General features: G+C 38.7%; 1 protein-coding gene across 1 annotated transcript in view; it reads right to left on the bottom strand.

Annotated features, from left to right (window-relative positions):
• Positions 1 to 25,654, bottom strand: part of LOC150090075 (F-actin-capping protein subunit alpha-like) — an 80,181-nt gene that overhangs the window by 38,283 nt on the left and 16,244 nt on the right. The window contains exons 2-3 of the mRNA XM_090368959.1: positions 12,534 to 12,597; positions 5,383 to 5,434 (exon numbers count right to left, since the gene is read on the bottom strand). Of these exons, the coding sequence (XP_090225085.1) occupies positions 5,383 to 5,434; positions 12,534 to 12,597 (116 nt within the window). The remainder of the gene's footprint in view (positions 1 to 5,382; positions 5,435 to 12,533; positions 12,598 to 25,654) is intronic.

Below are 25,654 nucleotides of genomic sequence, written 5' to 3'. Positions count from 1 at the left end.
AAAAGATGCTAAGAAAAACAGCAAGGATTTCTTTACTTATATAAAAACTCTAAAAGGAAGGGGATGAATCTGATTGGTCCACTTGACATCGATGGTGCGACTGTTGATGATCCTGCTCAGATAGCAAACAAACTGAATGAGTATTTTGCATCTACATTCACACATGAAGAATTATTAAGGTTTGAAAATGGCCGAAGGTTATCAAATTGTAGCAGGGTACTTAATGATTTTGTAATAACTGAGCAAAGTGGAGGAGAAATTGTTGAAGTTAAACATAAGAAAAGCACCTGGAGTGGATGGGATCTATCCAGTTATATTAAAGGAGGTGGCAAAACAACTAAGCAAACTCTTAGCCATAATTATGAGAGCATCCTTGGACTCAGGGAAGGTTCCCGCGGACTGGAGATGTGCAAATGTATTCCCAATTCACAAAGGGGGATCGAAGGGTGACACGAGTAATTACAGACCAGTTTATAACTTCTGTTCCAGGTAAAATAATGGAGTCACTGGTTAAAGATGCATTGCAGGATCATCTAGACAAGACTGCAGCAATAATTCAGACACAGCATGGATGTGTTAAGGGAAAGTTTTGTCTGACAAATTTAATTGGTTATTATGATGTGGTTACAAAGGAACTGGATGCAAAAAATAATTTTGATATCATATATTTGGATTTCAGGAAAGCTTTTGACACTGTTGCAAATGGAAGACTATTGTACAAATTGGAGAAGAATGGTATTAAGGGTAAGTTGCTACATTGGATAAAAGGATGGTTAAGTGCGAGAAGACAGAGGGTGGTAATTAATGGGGGCTGCTCTTTGTAGACTAATGTTATTAGTGGAGTCCCACAGGGTTCTGTGTTGGGTCCACTGTTGTTTTGTATATTTATCAATGATATTGATGAAGGTATATCAGGCTTAGTGTCGAAGTTTGCAGATGATACAAAGGTTGGCAGGGTTGTTAATGACAGTAATGGCAGTGTGCTACTGCAACAGGATCTAGATAATTTGGGCAGATGGGCTAAGAAGTGGCAACTGAAGTTTAACCTTGACAAATGCAAAGTACTGCATATGGGTAGAAGTAACCCGAGAGAAAAGTACCAAGTGTGTGGTACTACACTTAAGGTGGTAGAAAATGAAAAAGACCTGGGAGTAATTGTGCAGTCAGATATGAAGTTTTCTGAGCAATGCAGACAGGCTGCCAGGGCAGGTCATGGGGTTTAGTCAATGATATATAGGAATTTTTCTAGCAGGGAAAAGGAGGTGATTGTCCCTCTGTATAAGGCAATGGTTAGGCCATGCCTTGAGTACTGTGTACAGGTCTGGAGGCCTCATTTTAGGAAGGATGTCGATTTGCTTGAGCGTGTACAGAGAAGGGCAACAAGATTGGTGAGGGGAATGAAGGGATCCTCTTACCAAGAGAGATTTAAGTTCTGCAAATTGCAGTGGCTGGAGACTAGGCACCTGCATGGTGATCTGATTGAGGTGTATAAGGCATTGAATGGGTTGAGCACGATGAATTCTGATGGGATCCTTCCACTTGTGCAGATTACAAACCTAAAAATTCAAATTAAGAAAAGACAGAGGTAGAATAGATGTGCGGAAATTTGTTTTTAGCCAGCGGGTGGTTAATTGCTGTAACAAACTTTCATCTGACGTGGAAGTTTATAGGTTGAATAAATTTAAGGAGGAACTGGACAGACATTTGGAGGGAATGGTGCGATTTTTTTTTTTTTTTTTGGCTGATGCTGCATAAGCTCATACACTTGCTTTCTTGCATCACATGCCACTACTACTATACATTTAAAAAATTACCTCGTGACAAGTTATTAAGGATAAGTTATTAATGAAACGGAGTAATTTTTAAATAAATAAAGAAAATAATGATACTATTGACAAAGAGGAATTGAAAGAAATTTTAAACATATGCTACCTGGAATCGTGGAATATGAAAGAACTTTCGTCTCTCTGGCAAGATGGTGAAAAACAAATAAGAAATTTAAGTTTTCTGATAAAATATGAAATAAAAATTAATGATTTAAAAATTTTGTCAATAACAGTTTATATTTAAAATTGAGTGAAATTCCCTTTTCAATTAAGAAAGCCAGAAAATATCTTTGAAACCATCGCGATTAGCAGTGCTAAAGCTGGAGAGCTTTCAGCGTAATGAATAATACTGTGACAATATTATAATTTTAGGAAGGATGTAGAGCTGCTGGAACAAGTACAGAGAAGGGCAACAAGATTAGTGAATGGAACAAAGGGTTGCTCTTATGGAGAAAGGCTTAAGGTCTGAAAATCAGTGTCTGGAGACTAGGCACCTATGAGGTTATGTTATGTTATTTGGTTTTTAGGAGCATTAGCAACTAAGGCCCTATCGCTCCGGGATATGCGGTGGTCATTCCCTGACTTTTCCGCATCCTCCATATTTGGTGGTGACAGGCTTGAATCCCGGTCTAATCAAGAAGCGTGTGCTACGCACTGCTGCTCCTTCCCACCTGGCTACAGAGGTGCCCACCCTATGAGATGATCTGATTGAGGTGGAAGAATCCCATCAGCATTTGAGCAAGCTCAATGCTGATGGGATTCTTCCTCTGGCCCAGATTAATCAATTGAAGGGACATAGATTCAAATTGAGGAAAGACAGTTGTAGAATTGATGTGGAGAAATTTGTCTTTAGCAAGCAGGTGATTGATTGCTGGAATAAACTTCCATTTGTCATTGTAGAAGTTAACAGCTTACATAAATTCAAGAACTAGACAAACATTTGGATCGAATCGATGGGTGAACTGGAAAGGGTTTTTTTTTTTTTTTTTTTTTTGCTGATGCTGTATAAGCTTGCTTTCTTTCTTTCATTGTATGCCTCTAGTAATGCAAATGCTCAATTCAATGGATATATAGTTCATATCTAGTGAGTCAGTGTTTTTCATCCCTTCCTTCTAATGGTGACAAGCAAAGAATTCTTTGCTGCTTTTCTTTGCATTCTCAGCAAAGGACTTCTCATAAACTGCCTTAGCTTGCCTAATCCCCCCCATGCATTTTTGCTGGAGATTAGGCACCTGCAAGGTGATCTGATTGAGGTGTATAAAGCATTGAATGGTTTGAGCATGCTCAATGCTCATGGAATTCTTCCTCTTGTTCAGAATAATTGCCTGAGAGGGCATAAATTCTAATTGAGGAAAGGCAGTTGTAGGATAGATGTGTGGAAGTTTGCTTTTAGCCAGCGGGTGGTTCATCTGACATCCATTTAGGCCTAACCTTAAAGTCAAACTAAAATGAATTAAAAACTGTCTATGCTAACTGGTCACCCTTTAAGAGAATTAATCCACCCATCCTCCTCCTCCTGCTTGTCTTTCCTGCACACATTGTACTCACTATATCAAAATTCCACATCACTCATGTCTGAATGGTTCCGTGTTCCCAATATCCCCTAAGTCCACTTTTGTTGACTTACCAAGTACTTCAAATTCATCATATTTATTTACTATAATATACTCCTAACATTAGTGTACAAGCATGTAATGTATATTTCCCTGTTATTGCTCATAATAACTCTAACACAGTCCATGTATGTCTTTTTGCACAAAGACACCCGGCAGATCCAGTAATACTGATATCATATACTTGGATTTCAGGAAAGCTTTTGATACTGTTGCACATGGAAGATTGCTGCACAAATTGGAGCAGTATGGCATTAAGGGCAAGTTGCTGCAATGGATAAAGGGATGATTAAGTAGGAGAGGGCAGAGAGTGGTAATAAATGGATACTGCTCTTATGTGGACTAATGTTATTAGTGGGGTCTCCCAGGGTTTGGTGCTGGGTCCATTGTTGTTTTGTGTATTTATTAATGATATCAATGAGGTATATCAGGCTTAATGTCCAGGTTTACAGATGATACAAAGGTTAGCAGGGTTGTTAATGACAGTAATGAAAGTGTGTTACTGCAACAGGATTTAGAAAAGTTGGGCAGATGGGCCAAGAAGTGGCAACTAAAGTTTAACATTAACAAATGCAAAGTACTGCATATGGGTAGCAGTAATCCAAGAGAAATGTACCAACTGTGTGGTACTACATTCAGAGAGGTGGAGAATGAAAAAGACCTGGGGGTAATTGTGCAATCAGATATGAAGTTTTCTGAGCAGTGCAGACAGGCTTCCAGAGCAGATCATGCGATATTGTCAATGATACACAGGAATGAATTTTACTAGTAGGGAAAAAGAGGCGATTATCCCTTTGTATAAGGCAATGGTCAGGCCACTCCTTGAGTACTGCATACAGGTCTGGAGGCCTCATTTTAGCATTCTTAAGCAAGTACAGAGAAGGGAAACAGTATTTCTTGGCAAGTTGTCTTACCAAGAAAGGCTTAAGTAATGCAAATTGCAGCATCTGGAGACTAGGCATCTGTGAGGTGATCTCATTAAGGGATATAAGGCCTTGAATGGGTTGAGCAGTCTCAATTCTGATGAGATTCTTCCTCATGCTCAAATTATGAACCTGAGGAGGCATAAATTTAAATTGAGGCAAGAGTTATAGAACAGATGTGTAGAAATTTGCCTTTAGCCAGTGGGTTGTTGGTTCCTGGAACAAACTTCCATCTGTTGTTGTGGAAGTTGACAGTTTAAATAAATTCAAGGAGGAACTGGAGAAATGTTTAGAGGGAATAGATGTATGAAATGGGTGTTTTTTTTTTTTGTTTTTTTTTTTTGGCTGATGCTACATAAACTAGCTTCCTTGCATCATATGTCTATACTAATGCTAATATCGCACTCGTTTTCTAGGCTGCCGCATGTTCCAGTAAAAGCAGTGTTAGAATCACTTTAACATTTGCCTTGAGCTGTTGTTAATCTATCAGTCTGTGTATTTCCCAAGCTAGCAGTTTTCCCATCTGCCACCGCCTCGATAGTGTCGGCATATATTCCTGCACACCTATTTTAAGTGTATTCCATTCCTGTAAAAACAGTCCCTCCTGTTAAGAAACATAGACCATGCTGAGAAAAATTCTACCTCATGAGACTTGTGCAGCCTCTCAGCCAAAATGACTGACAAGGCTCTCATCATGTACTCCTTCCTATAGCATCTGAGCAGAATTGCAGGTACTTTCAAATTAAATCCTAACTAGCAACTTTTTCTCAACACTGACATACTTGTTAAGTAAATCCTCAGATCATACATGCTTAATATCATTAGTACCAACATGTACAACAATATCACTTTTTGTGCCCTGAAAAGATGATAGCTGCTCTATAATGTCATCAATTTTAGGGCCCCCCCCCCCGGCAGACATACCCATGTTTTATTCCACCTGTCCCTTAAATAATTTTAAATTAAGCCAGGAAGGACTAAAAGCTATGAAGTTCCATTTTAAAATTAGAATGTTCTTACCTGGATGCACCATCCTTTAGTAGTGTGTCATTATTCAAAAGTATCCTTACATCTGAAATGTAAAAAAATAGTGTAAATCATTAAGTATGATAAAAAAGATTCACATAATGTCAGAGAACATACATAATAAGAATTAATTCTTATTAAGCTCTTACTATCCCTTACTATTCATGGTTTCAATTATTTACAAACCTGCTGAGCCACTAGCTATCTCACATCAAAATTAAAAAGAAACAATCAAAACTTAACTGTAATAAAAGTCAACTAAAAACAAGTGTGTGTGAGTGTGCAGCATTATTGCAGCACAATATTAGAAACTGAGAAAGAAAAATACATTAAAGAGGAATGCTTAAATGTTTTGATATATGTGCACTGTCAGTTATTCAGCAAGCATACCACCAAAATTCAAACTCCTCCCACACTTTACATAGTGTTTCAGGGTTACTTTTGCTACAGCAGCAGCAATCCTGGCCTTCGGTTAAACACATTCTTTGGTAATGGTGGTTAATAGATGTTATCTTAAGCCCAAAGATAGGAATCCAGTGGCATCAAGTCTAGGGATCACAAAGGCCAACAAATGGGACCCAAAAGACCAATCTAACTTCCTTGGAGATGCTGACTGAGACATGCAGCGGAGCACCATCTTGTTGGGAGGAAAATCATCTAGTGGCATCATCAGCATTGATTTGTGGTATCAAAAAATTCTCAAGCATATTGATATAAACAACCCTGGTGATAATTTTTTCACAAAAGAAGAAAGATCCATAAATTTTCTCTGAACTGAAACCAGAGAGTATGACTTTTGGACTGCCACAAACGAGTTCATGTAAGCAAACACCTAGTTTTTCTGTTCCTCAAACACAAACATTGCGCACATTGACATAGCCACTATCATGAAATGCAGATTCATGATCATCATGCCTTGCCTGCATTTTCACACAGAAATTGTTACACTTCACTTCATTTTGATTATTTGAACCATTTGATAGTGGAAAGGCTTCAAGCTGAAAATATTTTCACAGCTCTTTCCAAATGGTTGGGTGTGGAAGATGCAATTCATGCATGGCCCAGGTCAATTTTCTCAGGAATACACAACTCACTTCCTCTGCTGTTTCATCACTCACACTCAGTCTGCCTTTCTTTGCAACAAATCCACATCATACAACATCCTGTATTCACAAAATTTCTGAGCTACTGATAAGAAATTTCAGCTTAGAGAATAATTAAAAAAAAAAAAGTAGTACGAAATCAGCTCTGAACTGTTGTTGTTTCTGACTTTGTTTCCTCAAACCAAAATATGCACAGCACAATGAAATCTGCCATTCTGTTGATGCTACTAGTGCCTCTAGTGCCTGCTACTAGTGCCACAAATGTTGCAAAATTAATAGTGGCAAATGATGCAAGAAAGCAAGCTTATACAGTATCAGCAAAAAAACAAACAAACTCCCCTTCCCATATCACCTATCCACCCCTCTAACAGTCTGTCTAATTCTGTCTTGAATTTATTCAAACTGCCTATTCTACAATACTAGATGATGGAAATTTGTTCCAACAATCAACTATTCACTAGCTCTAAACAAATTTCTGCACTATCCTGTAGCCTGTATTGAAAAAGGGTGGCTACTATCCTGTAGCCACCCTTTTTCAATTTGAATTTATGGGCCCCCCCATATGTATAGTCTGAGAAAGAGAAGAATTCCATCAGCATTAAGTTTATTCAATCCATTCAGAACAGTCTTTAAAACCTCAACCAGATCTCCTTGCAGGTGTTTAGTCTCCAGATGCTGCAATTTGAAGCTTTTCCTGGTAATAGCACCCTTTTGTTTCTCACACTAATTTTGATACTCTTCTCTGCACCTCCTTCAACAAATCCACATCCTTCAGCAAAGGAGGCTTCCACACACACGCATGCAGTACTCAAGATGTGACCTAATCATTGCCTTATACAACAGGATAATCACCTCCTCCTTATCACTAGTGAAAAAATTTCTGTATATCACTGACAAAACCCCATAGGCTGTCTGCACTGCTCAGAGAACTTCATATCTGACTGCATAATTAACCCCAGATCTTTTCCATTCTCCATTACCCTAAGTGTGGTACCAAAAATTTGTACATTAATCTTAGATTTCGGCTACCCATATAAAGTACCTTTCATTTTTCAATGTTAAACTTCAATTACCACTTCTTAGCACATTTGCCTAATTTATTCAGACCTTGTTGTAGCAGCATACCCTGATTTGTCATTAACAACCCTACCAATCTTAGATTCATCTCCAAACTTAGATTTTAGGCCTGCTACGCATTCCTCCATATCATTAATAAATACTTAAACAACAACAGGTCCAGCACTAAATCCGAGGGAACTCTGCTAATACCATATGCCCATTGATAACTCTGTCTTCTCCCACTCAACCATCCCTTTACCCATCGCAGTAACATGGCCTTAATGCTACAACTGCTCCAATTTGTACAATAGTCTTTTATGAGCAACAGTATCGAAAGCTTTTCTAAAATCTGTATATATATGATGTCAAACTTATCTTTTTGCATCCAGTTCCTTTGTCACTGTGTGTCACAGTATCCAATCAGATTGGTCATACCAAGGTGACCCCTTAACAAACCCATGTTGCGATGGCTGCAGTATAAATGCATTCCTGTCTAGATGGCATACATTACTTCTTTAATCAGTGATTCCATTTATTTTCTCTGGAACAGAAGTCAAGCTAACAGGTCTATAGTTACTCATTTCAGTCTTTGGTCCCCCTTGTAAACTGTGGACACATTTGCACATCACCAGTCCATAGGGACCTTCCCTGAATACAAGAGTGCCATCATAAATTATGGTTTGAGGTTTACTGACACATTTTGCTGCCTCCCTTAATATAACTGAATACAGGGTGATTCACTACCAGTGCGACAAACTTGCAGGAGGTGTAGGGGGCACAAAGACGAATCGGAATCACATAGCATTGCAGGGTCCGAAATGCCTTCGTCATGCGGTAGAGGACGTTGAACGGGAGGTCGCGTGAACAGCGATCCGGCTGGAAGTCAGCATTTGCAAACCGTTTCTGTTGAAGAAACCAAGTAGCAAAAGTCCTCCGGAGTGGATAATCCGCAGGCTCCAATAATTGGACGTGTTGCAGATGGTATGAACTCATTTGGTTTGTTGACAGTATCCTCCATACAGTGGATTGGGAAATACCCAATCGTTGGCCTATCGCTCGAGTACTCTTACTCGGATTGCCTTCTGCACGATGTAGGACATTCTCCTCATTGTCTGGCGTCTTCGTCGTTCGCTCTCGATTCATGGTACCTCTCATGAAACAATCAGTCTCATGTAACCTTCTCATCATACGATTAAAATCATATGATGAGGAGCACACCTGTGCGGGAAACATTCCTGGTACAAGCGCAGAGCGGCGTGCCCATTACAGTCCGCATCTCCATACATGAGGTGCATGTCGGCCAGTTCAACGTTTGAATACTCGTCCATCCTACTGCCTCGGGAACCTGTTCGCAAATGCTGACTTTCAGCGGGATCACTGTTCACGCGACCTCCCGTTCAGCGTCCTCTACCGTATGACGAAGACATTTCAGACCCTGCAATGCTATGTGATTCCGATTCGTCTTTGTGCCCCTACACCTCCTGCAAGTTTGTCGCACTGGTAGTGAATCACCCTGTATATTCCATTCACCCTGGGTGTCATTTTGACATTTAGCTTGAACAATTTCTCTTCCACTTTCTTCTCAGTTTATCACAAAATCATTTAGCTCCCTGTTAGAACTTGATAAATTTCTCTCATCCCTGTCCCTAAAATAGTCCTCATGTGTGAATATAAATGCAAAATACCTATTCAGTTTGTTAGCAAACTGAGCAGGACCAACACAAACCATTCATATCCAGTGGTTCAATGTGATTTCTCCTTATTCTTTTAGGTATTTATATAAGTAAAGAAGTCTTTGCTGCTCCTCTTTGCTAGAGATTTCTCATAATCTCCCTATCATGCCTAATGTCCTTGACTGCAGACTAGTTTTATATCTACTGCAGCTTCTGTACACCTAACAATTTATATGCATCCCTTGCAATTGTCTTCTCTGCCAGAGTCTCATCAGTTTGTCTGACATCGACTGAACAGTATCTATGGTTTTGTTGTTTTTATCTGTTCAGTTGTAGCCAACTTTCAGAGACTTTATGGGTGAGCTCCCCTCCATGCTGTCCATTCTTCAACAGCTTCTTTGAAGTCTTTCATGCTCATGCCAGTGTCGCCCTTGATGGTGTTGAGCCAGCATGTTCTTTGCTGGCCTCTTCTCCTTGTTCCACTGACCTTTCCTAGCATTATTGATTTTTCAAATGAATTGGTTTGCATTATGTGACCAAAAAAGGTCAATTGTATCTCGGTGATCTTGGTTTCAAGTGATGTTTCTGGCTTGGTGCAATCCAAAACCTATCTGTTCATAACACAGTATCTCTTAGTTGGTACAAAAAAGCCTTCTGCAATTACTTCCCTGAATGCATTGGTAACATCGTCAGCTGGTTCCACTGTAGTCACCTAGCAAGGTCTGTGCCTAAAGTACAAGGTCTTACTTACACTTAGGGAATAGCAACCCTAAAATCAATTATACACTTGGTGGGGTTGAATTAAAAACAGTAGAGGAAGAAAAGGATCTGGGAGTTATAATACTGGCAGATATGAAGTTTTCTGAGCAGTGTAAACAGGCAGTTAGGAAAGCCCATGGTGTCCTATCAATGATTTATCAAACATTATCCTGTAGAGATATGGAAGTCAGTCCCACTGTATAAGACAATTGTAAGACCACATTTGGAATACTGTGTTTAAGTATAGAGAATTCATCTGAAAAAAAGACAGTGAGCTTCTTGAAAGGGGCCAAAGATGGGCAACTCGCATGGTGAGATCGGCAAATGGGCAACTATAAGAGGAAAGACTGTATATATGAGCTACTGGCAACCAGACACCTCAGAGGTGACCTGATTAAGGTTTATAAGGCTCTGAGAAAGGTTAAAGAATTCCAAAACTCTTGGACATAAATTCAAATTACAGGGAAAGAGGTTTAGACTAGATTTTAGGAGGTTTTCTTTTAGTCAGTGCCAGCGAGTCACTGACTGCTGGAACAGGTTACCTTCATAGGTAGTTGAGGCTGACAGTTCAAATAAATTCAAAGGTCATCTGGATAGTTACCTATGTGAAGAAGGAAGCAAATAATTTGTAATTTCTCATCTACTCTTTTTTTTTTTTTTTTTTTTTTTTTTTTGGGCCAGTGCAGCAAAAGCCTGTGGCTTCCTTGCACTGTATGGCTATTACCTTTACAAAAGCAAAAGCCTTTCCCTTTACACTTGATGGTAGATACATCTTTTAAGTAAATCCCACATCAATACATTGTAATCACTGCTACCTACAGGTTCTTTTATCTGCAATTTCTTAATGCATAAAGAATCACTACTGATGTTAAGATCAAGAGTACTGTTTTTTCTCATTGCCTCTCTAAGCTGATGGTGTAGAAAGCAGTCATTCAATAAATCTAAAAATGTTTTGCTACTGTGCGCAAGTGAAAAACTCAAGTTGCAGTCAATATCTGGAAAATTAAAATCCCTCATTATAAGACATTCTAATTTACACTCTATGTGTGTGTACAGTTGTTCCTTATACTGATGAGAGTGATTAGGTGTATAATGCACTCCTCTTATTTTTTTTTTCTCAGTGCTTATGTCAACACCTAACTGTCTCAAATTGCACTGGCCATGCATGTCGACTGGGATGCACCGCCTTAGAATTAATATTCTTCTTAACTAAGGGCATAATCCTTGCACCCTTCCCATGTCCTGTCTATCCTTTCTGTACAGAAACCTATATTTAAATTCTGCACCCCTTATGTCTGAGTGATACAGTGTCTCCGATATCCTTAAAATGTCTGCATTTAATGACTTAATCAGTACTTCAAATTCATCAAATTTATTTACTATGCCCTTAGCATTAGTGTTCATACAAGTATAAATGTAGCTGTTTTAACTCTTAGTAAACCTAACAGCCCATGTATTTGTTTGTTCTATGAGGACCCCCAGCAGACTTTGAAATCCCTAATAACCTATTTTCAGGCTACTTCAAGTTTCAATAGAAACAGTGCAAGAAATGCTATGTGTTGCTTATCTTTCTAATCTAATTAATTTGCTATTATTCTCTATTTATGTAATATTTTGCCCTGTATATAAAACACTATGCCCTGTGTGCTATCCAGGATTGGTTGGTAATACTGTATCTGATATAATGATTAATAAACCGATATTTGTTATTCTGTTACTACACCCTGCATAACTAACAACATGTCCTTACATTTTGAATTTCTGGCAGTTTCATTACAGTTAACTTATCAAATTTCGAGAACCAAGGCAATCCCTATTTTAAGTTAGTGAACCATTGTGTCTAACTGGATCCATTGCAATATTTGAAAATAAATGTTTTATGTCAATAAACTGCATAATACACAAGAGTCATTTTTATCTGTTATCAGAATTAAAAAAGTGAGTATTCAGAAAGATCAACTAACTTGGCCAGAAACATATTAAATAAAATAAATGAAATTATTCCTATCTTAATGGGAAGTATTCTTTAACTTCAAACAACTTGATAATTAGTGCTTGAAATCCAAAAATGCTTCCAGGCTATTCATTTGTCTTTTTGAGTAGAACATCTTCAAGAAATACTGACTTCCATTTCTGAATCGCTTTGTGTGTGTGTGTGTGTTGTTATTTGGTTTTTAGGAGCATTAGCAACTAAGGCCATATTGCTCCGGGGATATGCGGTGGTCATTCCCTAACCTTTCCGCATCCTCCGTATTTGGTGGTCACAGGCTCGAACCCCGGTCTAATCAAGAAGCGTGCTATGCACTGCTGCTCCTGCCCACCTGGCTATGGAGGTGCTAAATTGTGTGTGTGTGTGTGTGTGTGTGTGTGTGTGTGTGTGTGTGTGTGTGTGTGTGTGTGTGTGTGTGTGTGTGTGTGTGTGTGTGTGTGTGTGTGTGAAGATAAAGTTCAACATATCTTGATGCTCCACTCAAAATTAAAAACAGAACAGTAAGGATCTGTGGCAAAATAGTTCTTAAAACATCCTCTAAATATTATTATAAAAATTTACCATTAAAAACTTCATTAAACTCTCCTGGAGGTGAGTGCAAAATAAAATCTGATGCTATTCGTACCTACAATAAACAAAAATTATCATTTTAATGGATAACAGGTTCCAACAATTTTTATAACTAAATTTTCTTCACAGTAGGAAAATAAATATAAAAAATTACACAAGCTTTCAGTAGCATATTTCAAAACATAGAAGAATGATCTTCCAACTTTACAGAAGTGTTATTTAGTTAATGCATATCTATTAACTAAATGCATTTAGTTAATAGATAACATCTGCTAATGCAGAATACTACAGCCAGAAGAAATAATTATGCATGCACCAAGTTTTTGCCAACCGTGCAAAGCATATTTCATAAAAATCTCATTTTGAAATTAAATTATATAACCTATATCACCAAAAAAGCAGTATATGGCCACATTTCCACATGGACATGATCTGATAAATTATAATTAAAATTCAAAAGTCAATAAGTTTATTTGAATAAAACCAGCTGCAAGAGAGATCCTAAATAAAATTTGAATATAGGAAGAAATTTGAATATATATATATATATTTTTTTTTAAATGCAAACTGGTGTGACACTCCTGTCACCGGAAATCATGAAATACACAAAAGAAACTAAAAGTGCCCTATACATACATTTCTAAATGAACCTAAAAGAGCTCTATGCTATTCCATGACAGATTATTAGCATTAGCATTAGTAGAGGTATTTGATGCAAGAAAGCAAGCTTATGCAGCATCAGCCAAAAAAATAAAATAAAATAAAATAAATAAATAATAAATAAAAAAATAACCACTTCCACTTCACCCCTCTGTTCGTTCGAAATACCTGTCCAGATGAGCCTTAAACTTATTTAGGCGATCAACTTCCACAAGGTATGAAAGTCTGTTCCACCAGCCAACCACCAGCTGGCTAAACGAAAATTTCCTCACGTCTATTCTACATCTGTCTTTCCTCAATTTGAATTTATGTCCTCTCAGGTGATTTTTCTGAGCAAGAGGAAGAATTCCATCAGCATTGAGCATGCTCAAACCATTCAAGGCTTTATACACCTCAATCAGATCACCTCGCTGGTGCCTAGTCTCCAGACACTGTAATTTGCAAAACTTAAGCCTTTCTTCATAAGAGCATCCCTTTGTTCCATTCACCAATCTTGTTGCCCTTCTCTGTACTCGTTCCAGCAGCTTTACATCCTTCTTGAAATGAGGCCTCCAGACCTGTATACAGTACTCTAGGTGTGGCCTGACCATTGCCTTATACAAGGGAATAATCACCTCCTTATCCCTGCTAGAAAAATTTCTATATATCATCGACAATACACCATGAGCTACTCTTGCAGCCCGTCTGCACTGCTCAGAAAACTTCATATCTGCCTGCACAACCACCCCCAGGTCCCTTTCATTCTCTACCACTGTCAGTGTAATACCACACAGTTGATATGTTGCTCTGGGGTGCTGTTTCCCATATGTAGTACTTTACATTTGTCAATGTTAAACTTCATTTGCCACCTCTCAGCCCATCTGCTCAACCTTTCCAGATCCTGTTGCAGTAGCATAGTGTCAGTAGTGTCCTTGACAACCCTGCCAACCTTCATATCGTCTGCAAACTTGGACATTAAGCTTGATATACTATCATCAATATCATTTATAAATACAGAAAACAATAATGGACCCAACACTGAGCCCTGAGGGACTCCACTAATAACAGTCCCCGATGAGCAGTGTCCATTGATTACCACTCTTTGTCTTCTCCTCCTCAACCACCCCTTTATCCATAGCAGCAATTTGCCTCCAATGCCACACTGCTCCAATTCTTGCAGCAGTCTTCCATGTGCAACAGTATCAAAAGCCTTTCTAAGATCCAAGTATATAATATCAAAGTTATTCCCTGCATCCAGTTCTTTTCTGACTGCATCATAGTATCCAATCAAATTGGTCAGGCAAGACTTCCCCTTAACAAAACAATGCTGTGTCTGAGCTATAACTGAAGTCTTGTCTAGATGATCCTGCAGTGCTTCTTTAACCAGTGCCTCCATTAATTTTCCGGGAACAGAAGTTAAACTAACAGGTCTATAATTACTTGTGTCGCCTTTCGATCCTCCTTTGTGAATTGGGGTCACATTTGCACATCTCCAGTCCATGGGTACTTCCCCTGAGTCCAAGGAAGCTCTCATAATTATGGCTAAGGGTTTGCTTACTTCCTTTGCTGCCTCCTTTAATATAACTGGATAGATCCCATCCACCCCAGGTGCCTTTCTTGTATTTATCTTCAACAATTTCTCCTCCACTTTACTCTCAGTTATTACAAGATTCTCTAGCTTACTGCCAGAGTTGAATACACCTCTGGCATTCCCCTCGCTGAATAACTCCTCATGTGTGAATGTCGATGCAAAATATTCATTTAGTTTGTTAACTACCTGAGCAGGATCATCAACAGTTGACCCACTGATATCAAGTGGACCAATCTGATTCATCCCCTTCCTTTTAGAGTTTACATAAATAAAGAACTCTTTGCTGTTTTTCTTTGCATCCCTTGCCAAAGATTTCTCATAATCTGCCTTCGCCTGCCTAACCTCCTTTGTAACTTGGTTACAGATCAACTTGTATCTATCATAGGCTTCTGTGTCACGTGTTAATCTGTATGTATCCCATGCATTTTTCTTCTCTGCCATATGTCTCATTAGTTCATCTGACATCCACTTTGGCCTAAACCTTGAACAATATTTCTTAGTTGGTATGTAAAGCCTAGTAGTTTCCAAGATAACAGACAGAACATTATGACAGAACCAGTGTATGATTTCCTAAAATTTCCTAGAATGTGTGGTTCCTCACACACATTCTCTAACAATATAAATATATTAATATTAAAATATTTATGATTAACTGAATGTTAAAATATTCTATTATTAAAAGAAAAATGCAAAGCACATGAATTCAATATGAAATTAATTATTATTATTAAATAAAATTCTCATCAAAATACTTAATAACAAAGTTATATTTATTTTTTTTTCATAATATGTAATAATCTCTGGTTCTGGGAAAAAATACATCCTATTTTGTTTCCCCAGGTTCTCTCAATATGTCAACTTCACTTGAAAATTTTAAATTTATTTTTCTTTGAAGACACAGAACTGTTTTATATCTATTTGATGTTATAGAATGTTGTAAAACTAATCTGGATGGTCATCATTTTAACCAAGATGCTGTAATACAATTTCCCTACAAATAAGGACTTTTAAAACTACCTGTACAAATTAATGGCTAAGCCACATTGAGTATTGCATAGAAAAACTGCATTTTTTGGATGTGGACCTACTGCAAAGAATACAAAGCAATGAAATTAATTAGAACTTCTTAAACATTCAGGGGAAAAAAATCCCTACCACTTATAGTCAGCATCATTCAGACATTTTACTACAAACTTTAACAACATTAAAACCAAACTTTTATCAAATGCTGATGGAAATGGACCATAATCTGCCACGCTGGATCTGCCATACGGTTGGCAGATCGACCGTATTCAGCAGTCAGGGGCTTGAACCCTGGTCTACTCAAAGAGCGTGTGCTACTGCACTCCCACTCCTGACCACTTGGAGGCTAGTTAATAGATAACATCTGCTAATGCAGAATACACCGTTATATCAATGTTAAAAGCTATTCCATTAATAAATTGGTGAATACTACAGCCAGAAGAAATAATTATGCATGCACCAAGTTTTTGCCAACCGTGCAAAGCATATTTCATAAAAATCTCATTTTGAAATTAAATTATATAACCTATATCACCAAAAAGCAGTATATGGCCACATTTCCACATGGATATGATCTGATAAATCATAATTAAAATTCAAAAGTCAATAAGTTTATTTGAATAAAACCAGCTGCAAGAGAGATCCTAAATAGAATTTGAATAATATATAGGAAGCAGCTGTAGATGAAATCAGACCTGAAATTCTGAAAGCTGGAGTGCAATTAGCATCACAATGGTTATTATTATTATTCAAAGCTCATTTTCTTAAGGGTATATTCCAGAAGACTAAAAAGGCATTAAATGCACTAATATGTAAATAGGAAAATAAAGCTAAAATGTGACAATTAGAGGAATTTCATTCTCATGCAAAAAAAAAAAAAAAAATTGAGAAGGCCAAGAAAAAAGACTAAATAACCAAAAACTGAGAGGAACTGATAACCTGCTATATATAGGAACAGTATTTAATTAAGGAAGATGTAATATTAGACATGCAAACAAAGAATATGTAAGATGGGAAGGAAGCTAGTTATATTCATTTGGAACAAAGGAAAAATCAAAATCAGGCAAAAAAAAAAAAAAGCTACTTATAGCACAATTTTTAAATTACTCAAAATTTTATGAATCCCCAGGAATGATACTTTTAAGAAAAATAAAATAAACTAACCCATGGGAGCAACTGCCACACCATATTAAAAATGAGGAAATAAGAAAACAATCTCACTAAAGAGTCTTTAAGGGAAGAGAAAATATTCCATGATGAAATTTAATACACCAACAGCCAACTAAAATGATTCCTGTTTATTATACAAATAAATATAAAACAGAGCAGTGTTGTTGAATATAAATTAGACTGTTAAAGACAATAATAAAATTAATAAGTTATATTAATTAAGTCCAAGAAAGCAACGGGAAACTACTTGGATTATCCTTCCCTTGAAAACTTCAATGATAGCAAGCAAAATAAACCACGGCCCCGAGTCTCGGCGTCCCTTGAATGGGACAGGGGTGCTAAGAATCTCCGAGCTTGCGTCGAAGAATTTTCTGAAACTAGCTACATGGAACGTTAGAAGCCTACTACAACCAGGAAAACTAGCCAATGCTTTACAAGAAATGGAACGCATTAACATCAACATACTTGGGCTAAGTGAAACCAAATGGCCTGGAACAAAGAAGTTTATATCAAACGACCACCACGTCTTCTGTTCCGGAGGAGAAGAGAACACCAAGCAGACGTACGGCGTCGCTTTCGTTGTCCACAAAAAACTGGCCAACAAAGTCACCAGTTTCACCCCAATATCGGAACGAATCGCACTACTACAGCTAGCAGGCAACAAGATCAACCTGAATGTGCTCCAGGTCTACGCACCAACAGCGGACAAAGACGATCAAGAAATTGAATTGTTCTACGACAAGCTAAGCAACACTTTAAAGTCGCTGAAGAAGCACGACATGACGGTCATCCTCGGTGACTTTAATGCCAAAATCGGTCAAGGAAAGCTACAAAACATAGTCGGAGAACATGGCTTGGGGACACGGAATGAACGAGGCGACAGACTCGTCCAGTTCTGCCAAGAAGAAAAATTTAGCATTGCCAACACTTGGTTCAAACTACCACCTCGACGACTATACACCTGGACCTCACCACAAGACTCTGACAACAATATCGTCAGGAACCAAATTGACTACATCTTAATCAACATCAGATATAAGTCAAGTGTCCTCAAGGCAAAAACTTACCCCGGAGCTGACATATCATCAGACCATAACCCAGTAATAGCAACACTACGTCTCAAATTACGAGCAGTCAAACGCACAAGCACAACAAAAAGAATTGACCTGGAGAAACTGAAGAACACCGCCAACAGACGACAAGTACAGCTTCATCTCAACACTACAATCCGATCGATCGAAGCAGTAACAACAGACGTGCAAGCATTCGGGCGTTCACTCAAACAGTGCATCAATGAAACAGCAGAAACCCTGCTAGGACATCAGACGTCGAAAAAGAAACAACGGTGGATGACCCAGCACATACTAGACCTAATGGATGAACGGAGAATATTCAAAAGCAACAACAACCGGGAAAAATACAAAGAAATACAACAAAAGATCAAACAGGAAATCCGGAAGGCGAAGGAAAAATGGATGGAAGATCATGCAGAAATCGAAGACCTAATCAAGAAAAATGACAACTATAACCTGCACAAGAAGCTTAAAGAAGCTGGAAACATCTACAAACCGGCTCCTATCCCATGTTTATATACGGACAACAATCAACCTATACTAAGCAAACAAGCCAAACTCGACACCTGGAAGAGCTATATATACAATCTGTTCGGCACCAACAGGAAACCGGCAGAAACGCAACAACAAACACAGGAAGACAATCTCCACATATTAACATCTGAAGTGGAACATGCCATCCGAATAACAAAGCCAGGCAAGGCCTGTGGACCTGATCAGATTCATGTGGAACTGCTGAAACAACTAGACTACAGCAACATCCAACAACTAACGAAATGGTTCAATCAAATCTACAACAACAACGACATTCCATCCGAATGGCTCCAATCCATCTTTGTGGCCCTACCAAAAAAGGCTACCAGCCGGAAATGCGAAGACTTCAGGCTGATCAGTCTAATGAGCCAGGTGCTAAAAGTCTTCCTCAAGGTGATTCAGCAAAGGATAAGATGTAAGTGCGAAAGTGCACTAGGAAACACACAGTTCGGATTCTGCAGGGGACTAGGCACCAGAGAAGCAATTTTCTGTTTACAAATATTGCTACAAAGGTGCTATGAACATCAAAAAGACGTGTATATATGTTTTATTGACTACGAGAAAGCCTTCGATTCAGTAGACCACGACCGCCTAATTGACCGACTGAGAAAACTTGGGCTTGAAAACAATGATATCAACTTTATTACAACTCTCTACTGGAATCAAACAGCTCGGCTTCGCTATGACAACGATCTGACAGACCCAATTCCAATAAAAAAAGGCGTCCGGCAAGGCTGTCCATTATCTCCCATTCTTTTTAACATCTATTCGGAAATGATCTTCGACCAAACACTGGCTGACAAGAACATCGGCATAAAAGTTAACGGACACTACATCAATAACTTAAGATATGCCGATGACACAGCACTAATAGCGGATTCAGAACAAGATTTACAGACCATCTTGAATGAAGTGGACATAGAAAGCCAAGCATGGGGGCTACGAATCAACAAAAAGAAAACAAAGGTGATGAAGGTCAGCAGGACTGCAAGCAAAATCACGATCAAACTAAACAACGAAAAATTAGAGCAAATACACCGCTTCAAGTATCTCGGAGTACTCATTGATGACCAGCTGAACCATGACGCCGAAATCAAAAGCAGAATTGAACAAGCCAGGCAGGCATTCACCAAATGGAGAACCCTCCTCACCGACAGAAGCTTTAACATCGTGCTCAAATTACGCACATTGAAATGCTACATCTGGCCAATACTGCTCTACGGTGTAGAAACCTGGACTCTAACATCAGCCACTACAAAAAAGCTCCAGGCCTTCGAAATGTGGCTCTACCGAAGAATGCTGAAAATTCCGTGGACAGCCAAGATAACCAACGCACAGGTCCTGCAGGACATGCACACGGAACGGGACCTGCTCAAAACCATCATCAGCAGGAAATGCAAATACCTAGGTCACATCGCTAGGAACCAACAAAAATATCACCTACTACCACTCATCCTGGAGGGAAAGATCGAAGGCAAGAAACGCCCAGGCAGACCGAAAATGGCATGGCTAGATAACATCAACACCTGGCTTCACATGACAACAGCACAAATTCTACACGCAGCGCTAGACAGAGAACAATATCAAAACGAAGTCGCAAACGCCATTCGGCAGCATTAAAGAAGAAGAAGAATAAGTTATATGCATTAACTTGAGGCTTTCACAGACATTCACTGAGGTATTACAAGTTGGGCTGGCTATCTGGGAGTCTGCTGATAGGATAGAACTGATATTCAGGTGACACCAAAGTCAAATGGACCATCAACTATTACTGCAGTCTTGTCTAGGTGATCCTGCATCACTTCTTTAACCAGTGACTCCATTATTTTCTCCGGAACAGAAGTTAAACTAACAGGTCTATAATTATTTTTGTAACCCTTTGAACCCCATTTGTGAATTGGGGATACTTTTCATATCTCCAGAACATGGGGCCCTCCCCTGAATCTAAGGATGCTCTCATAATTATGGCTAAGGGTTTGCTTACTTCCCACACTGCCTAACATATCCTGCAATCATCTTTCCTCCATTTGAATTTATAACCCCTCGTGTGCAGTTTCAGCAAGAGGAAGAATGCCAACAGCAGTGAGCTTGCTCGATCCATTCAGAGCCCTAAAAACCTCAATGAGTTCACCTTGCAGGTGCCCAGTCTAAAGAAGCTGCAATTTGCTGAACAGAAGCCTATCTTGGTAAGACCATTCTTTCATTCCCTTCACCAATCTTGTTGCCCTTCTCTGCAGTCGTTCCAGTAGACCTACATCCTTCCTAAAATAAGGCCTCCAAACCTGTACGCAGTGCTCAAGATGTGGCCTAATATTGCCTTATGCAACGGGATAATAACTTCCTTGTCCCCACTAGCAAAATTCCTGTATATCATAGACAAAACTCCATGAGCTGTCCTAGTAGCCTGTCTGCATCGCTTAGAGAATGTCTTATCAGACTGCACACTTACCAGGGCACACATAACAAAAAACACAAAGAAGATTGCTGCAGAACAAAAAACAGAACTTGCCGTCATACCTGGAGGCTTGACATCCCAGCTCCAACCACTGATGTCAGCATTAACAAACTTTCAAAGTTTGTTAATGCTGACATGAGAGACAAAGCTGCCATGAGAGACAAATGGAACCAATGGATGAAGTCTTCTGAGGATAATTTGACACCAGCAGGAAGAGTGAAGAAACCAACTATAGGAGAAGTTTGTACCTGGGTGAAAAGATCCTGGGATAATATCAAGATTGACATCGCTGTCAAGTCATTTAAGCAGTGTGGCATTTCAAATGCCATAGATTGAACTGAGGACGAGGCAATATATGAAGACAGTGATTCATCATCAGACACAGATAAGGACAAGCTAATGGATGGGAGTTTTGACAGTGATGAGGAGTTGTATGAATTTTATGATGAAAAAAACTTGAGTTCAATAACTTTATGTAATACATTTTTTTTTCAAATTTCGGGCCCAAAAATTAAGGTGCATCTTATACATGGGGAAATACGGTATATTACCCGTGTCCCTCCTAACTAGCAGTTTCTCTGAACACTTAAAGTATCCTCAATGACACTAGCAAAAACCCTTTACCAACTTTGTTCAAGTGTATCTAGGGGCTCACATCTAGTGAGTATGGGCTTGGCACACCTAGATGATATCCAGCTCCCTAGGTGTGCACACCTAGGGAGCTGGATATCATCATTCTTCTCTTTCTTGGTGATTCCCTTCTACTTTTGACTCTTTTGTTCTCTCTCTCTCTCTCTCTCTCTCTCTCAGGGTAATTCAGAAATTTTGGCTGGTGCAGCATAAGCCTCAAGGGCTTCCTTGCACCATATAGCTAATAATAATATTCCATCTACCTACAAGTATAGACCATGCTGATAAAAAATTTCCCTCAAAACCTTGCAGAATCATGCAGTCCTGAATTAAATCCAAGGCTTTTAGCATACAGTCCCTCCTATCATGCCTGGGAAGAATTGCAGACGCATTCTGGACTAACTTGTGGCATTATTTCAAACATGGTCCTATATTTTCCCAACAAATCATCAGATCTGCCTACTTGATATCATTAGTCCCAGCATGAAATATAATGCTTCCTTTACCCCCTTTAAAATGAGACAATCTGTTAGTGACATTATTAATTGTGGCTCCTGGCAAATATATACAGCTTCTAGTCCACCTACCCTTATTAAAAAAATTGTTACCCATTTTCCTGACAATGGAATCTTCCATTAGAACTAAATCCTTTTGAACCAAAGCAGTTTGCACTTGATTATTCTGTTCTAGAGTCTCAAATCAGAGAGCAGGAAAAGCATTTTAAATGGGAGAGCTATAGACATTTAAAAATGCATGGCACTTCACAGGATTAATTATGGGACCAGAATATGCTATAAACAGGGGTATTATAACTGTATGTCATAAAAATTAACTAAAAATACAAAATTAAAGTAAAAATTATAGAAAAAAAAATGCAAAGTCAGAAACAACTACCTCATAGAAAAAAAATCTGCATCACAAGTAACAATGAAAATGGCTGTATTTTCACCTTACGTTTGCCTTAGAAGGCTATTGTTTCCTCATACTTTTTTCCACTACTGTACTACATATGTAGTGCAAAACTCAACACCATGACTGACAATATTCACTAGATGAAGAACAGGATCTGTAGCCCTATCCCATCTTTGTTAAGTGGGTCACAACACAGCAAGTTGCCATTATTCTATTAGTTTTGGAGATAGAATAGGTGCAAGACAAAGAGAAATTAGATAGTCTTCTTCAGAGAAGAATGAGTAATGCAATTCCAAAATAGACTTCAAGGTGTAATATGAATGTCATGGCAGCAAGTCGACTGCATCAAGCAGTTCCTTTTGCAGGAAATCAGACATCAGAGCCCAGTGGTCAACCACTAGAATATTTAGTACTTTTACCCCACCTAAATATGAGATTCATTTTCTCATCAATGAAGTATCTTTTCAGTTGTATTTGTCCCCAAATATCAGTTCCTGGCAGGGCCAGATTTAAACTTATTGTGGCCCTAAGCTATAACATGTATGAGACCCTTCTCTCTTATAGTGACAATGACAATATTAAAAAAGGATTTTTAAGACAGAGTGAAGCCCCTTGTAATGTGAGACCCTAAGATGTAGCTTGCTTGTTTAGCTTACATGTAAATCCAGGCCTGGTCCCTGGGAATTAGTTCCCCCACTAAATGAGCATCCTAGCCAATGAGAGCATGATGAAGGCATAGGGAGGGGGGGCCTATATATATTCAGGTGATAACAAAGGACAGCTGCTGTTGACTGGCTGAAGACTAACAGAGAGGCTTAGGGAAACTCTTTTTCCCTGATCGATTGCCTCTTCCTTAATCAACTGCCCACCCCACGCCTTGTCCCAAGATTTAAGAATCGTGCTCTTGACAAGAATCTTCCCTAGACTAAAGAAGTCGAACCTGCTATTTTCCCTGAAGTATTGCTTACCCATTCCTAGCTGATACTACCAGAATGTGGTAGGAAGAGAGAGAGAGAGAGAGAGAGAGAGAGGTGCAGACATTGAATCAGCTACAATTGAACCGAGACAGTGAACTTACTGGTAAGTCCATCACTTCCTTACCCTAATTTTTAGTACAGAAGTATCCCTCCTTGTTAGGAACATTTACTGATGTAATATTACATGATACAATACCTTACGAATTAGAGTGTAACATAAAAGGTAGATCCATTTGTATTAATGCGATTCCTTAAAACCAGATTGTTACACATTGATGTGGTACAGTACTTGGGTATAGACATATACTCTTGTAAGATGAGAAGATCCTAGAGTACGAGCAATTTCAAAGAAGGACTACACAAAGAACACTAACATATTTTCAAACCTGTACCATTAGCTTGTTTTGTACCATCAGTCTTAAGTGCATATTCTACCATTTATCTCTAGTTTAATATGAGAGAGAAGTTATCGTGTACTTAGTATCTATTGTACATCTTTATTAATTTAGTAGTGAATAAATAATGTTTTGTTTTAAGTATCTTTGCCTCTGACCTATTCTCTTGCTACACATTATCCTCAGTAAAAGATCCATAGTAAAGAAACCATAGTATTTATTTGCGGCATTCCGAGATTTGACTATAATATATAAGATGACTGTGGTGCGAGTTAGTCAATGCATAACCCAAGTTGCAAGTTCCCCTTAACACGACGTTGAGAGGAATTTTAGGACATACAAGGTCAAATGTCCAATTACAGTACCACTAGACAATAATGCAAGTAGACAGGCCTTTTCTGGAACATCATTTATTAAAGTGTGTTAATTACCAAAACTGCCCGGTAACCGAGGCAAAGCACATAGCACCTCAGGTGACATTGATAGTGAAGAGGCTTACCCCTGCATAATAATGATGACCAGAGAAAGCTCAGTCCAACATAACTTTACGGAGAAATAAATTCAACATTTAGCATTAGTAAAGGCATATGATGCAAGAAAGCAAGCTTAAAAAAAAAAAAAAAAAAATTCCTTCTCATTTCACCCATTTACTCACTCCAAATGGTTGTCTAGTTCTGCCTTAAATTTATTTAAACTATCAACTTCTATAATGACAGATGGAAGTTTGTTTCAGCAATCAACCACCCGCTGGCTAAAGGGCAACTTCCACACATCTATCCTACAACTGTCTTTCCGCAACTTGAATTTATGCTCCCTCAGGCAATTAATCTGAGCAAGAGAAAGAATCCCATCAGCATTCAGCATGCTCACACCATTCGAAGCCTTATACACTTCAATCAGATCACCTCACAGGTGCCTAAGTCTCCAGACACTGTAATTTGCAAAACTTAACCCTTTCTTTGTAAGAGCAACCCTCTGTTCCATTCACTAATCTTGATGCCCTTCTCCATACTCGTTCCAGCAGTTCTACATCCTTCCTAAAATGAGGCCTCCAGCACTGTATACAGTACTCAAGGTGTAGTCTGACCATTGCCTAATACAAGGGGATAATCACCTTCTTATTCCTGCTAGAAAAATTCCTGTATATCATTGACAAGACACCATGAGCTACACTTGCAGACCATCTGCACTGCTCAAAAAACTGCCAGTGTAGTACCACTCAGTTGATATGCTACTCTGGGTTTACTGCTTCCAATATGCAGTACTTTACATTTGTCAATGTTAAACTTCAGCTGCCACCTCTCAGCCCATCTGCTCAACTTTTCTAGATCCTGTTGCAGTAGCATACTGTCATGAACAACCCTGCCAACCTTCGTAGCATCTGCAAACTTAGACATTAAGCCTGACACACCATCATCAATATCCTTAATAAATACAGAAAACAATAATGGATCCAACACTGAACCCTGGGGGACTCCACTAATAACATTAGTCCACGAAGAGCAGTGTCCATTGATTACCACTGTCTTCTCCCACTCAACCATCCCTTTATCCATAGCAGCAATTTGCCTCCAATGCCACACTGCTCCAATTTGTGCAGCAGTCTTCCATGTGCAACAGTATCAAAAACCTTAATAAGATCTAAATACATGATATCAAAATTATTCTTTACATCCAGTTCCTTTGTGACCACATCATGGTATCCAATCAAAT

The sequence above is a fragment of the Mastigoproctus giganteus genome, chromosome 2, assembly GCF_048544385.1.
Source record: "Mastigoproctus giganteus isolate SK-2022 chromosome 2, ASM4854438v1, whole genome shotgun sequence".
NCBI lineage: Eukaryota > Metazoa > Arthropoda > Arachnida > Uropygi > Thelyphonidae > Mastigoproctus > Mastigoproctus giganteus.
This window is presented reverse-complemented; position numbering and strand designations above follow the sequence as displayed.